This window comes from Pleuronectes platessa, chromosome 4 (genome assembly GCF_947347685.1).
Source record: "Pleuronectes platessa chromosome 4, fPlePla1.1, whole genome shotgun sequence".
Taxonomy (NCBI): domain Eukaryota; kingdom Metazoa; phylum Chordata; class Actinopteri; order Pleuronectiformes; family Pleuronectidae; genus Pleuronectes; species Pleuronectes platessa.
Window position 1 is genome coordinate 29,091,700 of NC_070629.1, and position 7,446 is coordinate 29,099,145.

The window sequence follows — 7,446 nt, forward strand, 5'->3', positions numbered from 1 at the left end:
ACATGTTGGGGAAATGAGATTGAATTAATCTGCTGTCTGGTAGTAGGAGTTAAGCCATGAAATCCACAGTCTGCACCGTGTGATGTAATCGTCTGCTCTCTGATGGAGGTCTGTGTTACGCTGCTCTTTAATAAGAATAACCACTCATCACATAATACCATATCTCAACAATAGTGTCAGGAACTTCTTGTATTCTGGTAAAAACGTTCTGTTGCACTCAAAGGTGAACAGACTAGAGTTTGGTGGTTGAGGGTCAAAGGTCACTGTGACCTCACAAATCCCTGTTTTACCTCATGAAGTTGTTTTCTTAAGAATCCTTTCAAATCTGTCACAAAATTCAGAATATAAGAAAAAGTATAAGATACAAGTGTCTATAACTTTATCTATCAGCTGTAAAAAGACAGAGATGTTGTGGTTTTTAGATGTTAATACAGTGTCACATTTAATATAGATTTGTTATCATGTGTTCATGTGGAGTCTCCTGTTCACACCACTACTGCCCCCTGGTGGAAATATGAAGGTAACACTTCAGTTTGCAATATTCTTTATTTTTTTATTGCATCTCATTCTTGTATCTATTTTTCTTTCTTTCTTTCTTTCTTTCTTTCTTTCTTTCTTCATAGTGACTTATAGTCTTTTACACTTTGCTGCTTCTGGATCTTCTAATAAACTACAGAAATATAAATTGAAATGAGACACGTGACTTTTTACATCTTTATTTTTAACGATTCATCAGTTATCTTCTTTCAGGTTTTTATTCTCTGCATGTTTCTTTGTTTTTAAACCTCTGTATAATTTCCGACTTCTTCCATTAACTGCGTTTATTCAATTTTACATTTTAACAACTGACTGTACACAGAATACATCATATTAAATTCATAATAAAACACAAAATATGTATTATTTCAAATTATCATTTGTTTATCTTCTTTTCTATTCATTACTTATTGTGTCTTTATTTAAGTCCTCTCTACTAAAAAAAACAGAGCGGTTGATCTCCCTCAGTAGACGATCTTTGCACGGAACAGGAAGTGGAGCTGCTTCCGGTTTCCCCGCCCTCTGTCAGCTGATTCCCGTCTGTTTGCAAACAAACCGGGGCCCCGTGGATTCTGTCTGTGGCTCCTCCGAGCTCCGTGTGGCTCATTGTGGCTCCTGCTAGCTCCGTGTGGCTCCCCTGGGCTCCTGCAGGCTCCGTGTGGCTCCTCTAAGCTCCTGCAAGCTCCGTGTGGCTCTTGTGGCTCCTCCTGAGCTCCGTGTGGCTCCTCCTGAGCTCCGTGTGGCTCCTTGTGGCTCCCCTGAGCTCCGTGTGGCTCCTCCTGAGCTCCGTGTGGCTCCTCTGAGGCTCCTCCACCATGGAGGGACATGAAGACATCATCGAGCAGCAGGTCGAGGAGCCGCTGGAGGGGAAGGAGATGAGGAGCCACGCCGCCTCCTCCACCTCCTTCCCTGGAAGCGTCAGTCCGTCCGAGGGGGAGGAGCCGAGCAGCACCCAGTCCTCCCACAGACTGCTGGCCTACAGCGATGCTCTCATCTCCATCATCGCCACTGTCATGGTGAGATCCCATCAGAAGATAGAAGATATAATATGAGATAAACTTAAGATAAGGTAAAAGATAGAGTAGATCAACTTAAGATAAGAAACCCAGTCCTCCCACAGATGTTCTCATCTCCATCATCGCCACTGTCATGGTGAGATCCCATCAGAAGATAGAAGATATAATATGAGATAAACTTAAGTTAAGGTAAAAGATAGAGTAGATAAACTTAAGATAAGTTAAAAGATAGAGTAGATAAACTTAAGATAAGAAACCCAGTCCTCCCACAGATGTTCTCATCTCCATCACTGCTACTGTCATGGTGAGACTCCATCATAAGATAAGATACAAGATAAGATAAACTTAAGATAAGATAAAAGATGGAGTAGATCAACTTAAGATAAGTTGGTGAGGCAGAGGAGGTGCAGCACATCATCATCCTCACCCTCTTCATCACAAGTTACAGCCTCCTCTATGTTAGTGGATGGGACATGAACCAAATCAAAGATCAAGGTTAAACTCAAATCAATGTTTCAGAATAAATGTGTTGGTCGATGCGTGGGCGGGGCCTCAGTACAGAGACTCCTCCCCCTCATCAGTTATTAGGATTCAGATGAAAATCAGATTTCATCATCAGATGTAATAAAGCTCACTTACATTTGATTTCCTGTTTTCCAGATTCTACCCGTCGCCCACACGAAGGTGGAAGATGACGAGGTTCGTTGTGACTTCAGTGATTCATGTGTTGTAGCATTAAAAACCCTGGAGTCAGGAAGTAACCACAGATATTATGTTTCAGAATATTCACCATGTTGATATTAAAACATCTTCAATGTGACCCTGTTGTAAATCTGTGTGTGTTGCAGGAGCTGAGACAAAGTGTTCAGCTGCTGCTCAGCACAAAGATCGCTGTTTACCTCATGACCTTCCTGATCGTGACGGTGGCGTGGGCGGCTCACATCCGGTGAGTCGGTGAAGTGATGATCACAGCAGCTGATTTCAGTCACTTATTAATTATTCATCACTTGTTTATTATTCATCCCTTGTTTGTTATTCATCACTTGTTTGTTTTTCCATTCCCAGGTTGTTTCAGGTGATTGTGCGCATTGACGACTGCCTCGCCTTGTTGAACCTCGTAAGTTTATTTTTACCATCTTAGATATTTACTTAAACATTCAACATTAATATTAGTCCTGAATATAAATAAACAAGAGGTTAGTGTGAACAATAGTTCTGTCAAGTTTTTAAGTGTGACATAAAGGAAACAAGTTTTTTAAAACTCTGTAAAACAGATTCATTTATTCGTCATATTTACACATAATTAAATTAATTAATGATTACATTTATATTGGAGTTGAACACAAAGCTACGTAGAGAAGTGTTAAATTAAACAGTAAATTAGAAAACCCCCCTGAGGGAAGTATGAGTCATCACATTTTACAGGACAGAGATTTAGATGTAAAAATTCTATGATATTGTATTTTGCCATATACTTGTAAATTGTATTTTTCATTTCATTGGGTTTTTAAATATTCAAAAAACTACTTTGTCATATGAATTAAAGTATTTATCTTAGATAAATGTTTCTTCCTTCTCTCTTCTTCCTTCTCTCTTCTTCCTTCTTTTCTTCCTTCTCTCTTCTTCCTTCTCTCTTCTTCCTTCTCTCTTCTTCCTTCTCTCTTCTTCCCTCTCTTTTCTTCCTTCTCTCTTCTTCCAGGCCTGCATGATGGTGATCACCTTTCTACCGTACACGGTGAGTACGAGTCAGTGGAAGTTAAATTAGATCAGTTCCTCAGTTCAAACTCCTCATTCTGTGCTCGTGATCTTTTCTTTTGCAGTTTTCTTTAATGGCGACGTTCCCAGAGAAGATCCTGGGGATTCTCCTGTTCTGTGCTTGTGTGATGGTGACCGGCGTCCTTCAGGTGAGCCTAGAAACAAAGTGTTGATCCGTTTTGTTTCTTATTCTCACTCGGTGTGAACACGTCACGACTTCCTGTCTCTCTTGTCTCTGCAGTCGGTGATCGTGTTGTACGCCTTCAGTCGCCCGTTCCTCCTGAACGAACAGATCCAGATCTCAGAGAACCGGACGTTCTATAAACACCACATCCTGAAGGTCATCATGAGAGTTCCCCTCATGTGCCTCTTCGCCAGCATCTTCTCCGTCATCTTCTTCCAGCTGGTTGGTGACTTCTGGTGTTTCCAGTCGTATTTTTCATCAGAGGACAATCGTCTTCCTCAGGATTCCATTTGTCTTGTACCTTGTTGTTGTGTTGTGACGGTTGATTATATTTGTTGTGTTTTTTCAGTCCTACGTGCTGTTAGCCATCGTTATCTTCCTGCCTTACATCTCCCGGGGTCTGAAGTGGTGTCGCAGCAAAGCAATGGGTGAGTACCAGAGTTTAACCGGACATCAAAGTTCTTCTTTTCAACTGGTCCCAAAAGAATTGTGATGGGAACATGGGTGAAGGCGCCAATTTGGCAAACCAGCGAGATGAGAGCACCGAAGTATTCAGGACCTTTGTGACGTTGAATATGAAAAACGACTTCTCTACTGGTGATGGTAACGAAGTCAATCGTCTCTTTGTAGAAGGTTTAACCTACGTTTACTCATTATGGAGTATAAGAGGTTTTACAAAGCACTCACATGTGTTGAAGTTCTAACCAGTTGTGTGTCTGTTCCAGGTCCCGTGGACGAGTCTCCGGACTCCTTGATGTTCTACACCTTCCTGCCTGATGAACCGCTCACTAAAGAACGGGTGGAGGCTTTCAGTGACGGAGTTTACGCCATCGTAGCAACGCTCCTCATCCTGGACATTTGGTTTGTTTCTCTTCATTACCTTGAATGGGAAAAGACAGATAACTATCAGATAGCTAAAAGAATCATTGTGTTTTCATTAGCGTGAACCCTTTATATCTCTATTTAGTTTGAGATGCTACAGCGGCATCTTTCTACAGTAGCCCCAAATGGACAAAACAAACGTTTCTACCTTCTGGTTCCTTCCTTCAGCGAGGACAACGTTCCAGACCCGGCGGTTGTACGGGACCAGTTTGGCGGCAGCCTGGTGGCGGCTCTGCAGGCCTACGGTCCCGAGTACCTCGCCTACTTCGGCTCCTTCGCCACCGTCGGCCTCCTGTGGTTCGTCCACCACTCGCTCTTCCTCCACGTCACCAAGACCACGCGCTTCATGGGCCTGCTGAACACCTTCTCCCTGGCGTTTGTCGGAGGGTTACCTTTAGCCTACCAGCTAACGCAAGAATTCCCGCCCAACTCCCGAAATGAACTAGAAGCCATTCAGATCAGCTGCGTGATCATTTTCTTCGCAGGTATTTTCCAGCTGACCATTTGGGTGGTCGCTCTCTACAACGAGCGGGAAACTCTGCACCCGTACGTGCGCTATGGTGGACGGGAGCATGTGTTCATGCTAGCTAAGCTATCTCTGTACCCCTGCGTAGCCTTAGGGACATTTTTCCTGACGTGTATTCTAAGTAAATTCAGCGCTTCCATTTTCCACCTGATGGAGATCACGGTGCCTTTTGCCTTTCTGGTGTTGAGGCTGTTGGTGCGTGTCGGGCTCGCGCTCATGAGGCAGGTCTTCTGTCCCGATCGGGCCGACCTGAGGATCGTTGTAGAGGAGGAGGTTGACGAGGCCAGAGTGCCGTTCAACACGGTGGTGGCCTAACGAGCTGCTGAAACAGTTTGTTTCTGAAAGTGTTAGAAACGACCTCTCGTCAGGAGCCTGTTGGGGTTTGAACCAGGAACTAAATGAAAAATAGATTCTTCTCTGTTTAGCATTTAAAGAGGTTCAAATCTTGAGAGGCAATCGATCAGAGCAGGTGTCGAAGGTGAGTTATGGACCTGTAGAGGTGAAGGAAACTCGTGGTGGACCAGAGTAGTGAAGGATCCTGACAGACAAAGCCTCTCCACTCATTTAGTCCTCGTAACTGAAGATACAACAACGCTATCGTCTCAAAGCACCAAAAGCCTTTTATCAAGTAACCCTCACTAACGCTTCCAGCTTTGGTTTTATCACTCATCCAAATCAGACAGTTCACAAAATAGATGGAAGACGCGTATCCATTTCCACCCGAGGGCAGGAGTGATGTGGAGTGAGTCATGATGTTCCACCCTTTTCAATTTAACTTAAAATTACTTATTTAAAACAAACTTGAAGGAACCTATACTTGAACCGGCCACCAGGGGGGGCAATCTAAATGTTCCGGCTTTCCTTTCATTGAGCTGTCATGTCGTCCATTTTTATTTACAGCTGATTCGGGGAAATGGCTTCAAATCATGTAGCTAACACACAAGTTTGTAATTATTCAACACATGCCGCAACACACAAATTCAACGGCGCAGGAAAAAATACAGGTTTCTATAATTATGGTTCAGTTTCTGTGTCAATCAAACTGCTGCGGTTTGAAATCAGTTCGTGTTCAGACACGTTCACACATGAGCGCTGAGGGCAGAAGAATTTCTAAATGCTTTGCTCAAGGGCACGTTGGTTTTCCCAGACTTTGGCTCAAACACTAGAGTGAGTTAGGATTGGGTTGTCGGGCACTTTAAACGTTACACCGAGCGGGCGGCGCCATCTCAAATTGCACTATTCTCAAAATATAACGATGTTTGTGTGTCATAACAAGAGGAATGTTAATCTCACCTTTTCAAATACGTCCCGCAGTCGTATTCCCTCCATTCTTATCTTTTAATAAGAAATGTATTGAAATGAGAAATCTGTTGGATTATGATGCAGGGCTGTTGTTGCTTTTAGCTTCAGACGTTCAGTTGTTTAAAAAACTTTAAATGTTGCGTCTTTTCAGCGTAAGATTATTTCAATCCTCTGAACATTTTCAGTTTCTGCTTGTGCGCCGATGTTTCACCAGGAGGTGTCGCTGTTGTGTGTCCTGAGCTACCGCTGTGATGATGTCACTCGCTCTGAAGTACTGATGAGTTTTATATATCGGCTCAAACCTGAAATGCACTTTAATGGAAATCTGTCACGTGATGGAGGAGAGTTCGTTTTCCTCAGAGTTTGGATGAGTGACGACAAGAAAACGTTGAATTGTCAAATTTTGTCAAATGCTCGAATGTGATTAGACTGAAAACTGATGTGTTATTGTTTTTTAACTCAGCTGCAGATCAGCTGTAACTCTGGTTTGTTTTGATGTGTGTAGGATGGATTCAGTTTGATGAAGTACTTTTGTTTCCAGGACTCTATGGAGGAACGAAAGCCAGAACTTGTCTGATATTTATTGTGAAAGTCTTAGGATCCAAAATAATGAACCCAAAATGTCGTCAGTTTGACATTTGAACATATACATATGACATAATGTATTTTAAGCCATATTTTTAGAGTTTAGAGACATAAAGCGTCTTTTAAGTCCCAACCGTAGCACTATAATCTTTTATTTTTTGTAATGATCTTTCTCTTGGCATCCCTCTTTGCTTTGTTGTTGAATTGAAAGCTTATTGATATAATTTTGGTGTTTGTGTATCTTTTGTTTTTATTAGGTAAATCTAGGAATTTATGTGAGAATATTTATTTTGTCATTCATCAGCCATCGGCAGCTTGCTTCAGGTCGTCCGTCCACAATGACATGTGATTTGTTTCAGTTGTCCTTTGTTTTAGTGACCTTTAAATGAAGAAGTTTGTAGAAATATATACAAATATACAACCAGTGATGTAATTCTAGTTTCTCTTGTCACTCCTCCAACAATGTTCAGTGTTGATTGAGACAGATTTCTATTGTCAAAGCGTCAATGTCTATTTATTGTGTTATTGCTTCACCAGTTCAAACTCTGAATCTGCCTTTTCACACATCTTTGTTTTGTGAATAAATCTGAAATTGTTAATTTTAACTCAAAATTCAATCACTTGTGATTTTTAGAAAACACATGAAACACGATGAACAA

General features: G+C 41.9%; 1 protein-coding gene across 2 annotated transcripts; it reads left to right on the top strand.

Annotated features, from left to right (window-relative positions):
* The first annotated feature begins 1,316 nt into the window (after positions 1 to 1,316).
* tmem175 (transmembrane protein 175) lies at positions 1,317 to 7,392 on the top strand. Of its 2 annotated transcripts, none has more exons than XM_053420190.1 (10): positions 1,317 to 1,553; positions 2,214 to 2,252; positions 2,402 to 2,499; positions 2,619 to 2,670; positions 3,253 to 3,288; positions 3,374 to 3,457; positions 3,550 to 3,714; positions 3,842 to 3,920; positions 4,218 to 4,353; positions 4,543 to 7,392. In XM_053420190.1, exons 1-10 carry the CDS (start codon positions 1,353 to 1,355, stop codon positions 5,213 to 5,215), a joined length of 1,563 nt encoding a protein of 520 aa, XP_053276165.1. In that variant the 5' UTR covers positions 1,317 to 1,352; the 3' UTR covers positions 5,216 to 7,392. The 2 variants fall into 2 exon arrangements, with proteins under 2 accessions (XP_053276165.1, XP_053276166.1); XM_053420191.1 differs by lacking the exon at positions 1,317 to 1,553 and adding an exon at positions 1,669 to 1,689.
* The last annotated feature ends 54 nt before the right edge of the window (positions 7,393 to 7,446 follow it).

What these genes read in the sequence shown, in the direction of transcription:
- tmem175 (XM_053420190.1), top strand. Translation starts at nt 1,353, where the DNA reads ATGGAGGGACATGAAGACATCATCGAGCAGCAGGTCGAGGAGCCGCTG. An exon ending in GCGTGGGCGGCTCACATCCG is followed by an intron (nt 2,500 to 2,618) that starts GTGAGTCGGTGA and finishes TTCCATTCCCAG; the next exon opens with GTTGTTTCAGGTGATTGTGC. An exon ending in GTGTCGCAGCAAAGCAATGG is followed by an intron (nt 3,921 to 4,217) that starts GTGAGTACCAGA and finishes TGTCTGTTCCAG; the next exon opens with GTCCCGTGGACGAGTCTCCG.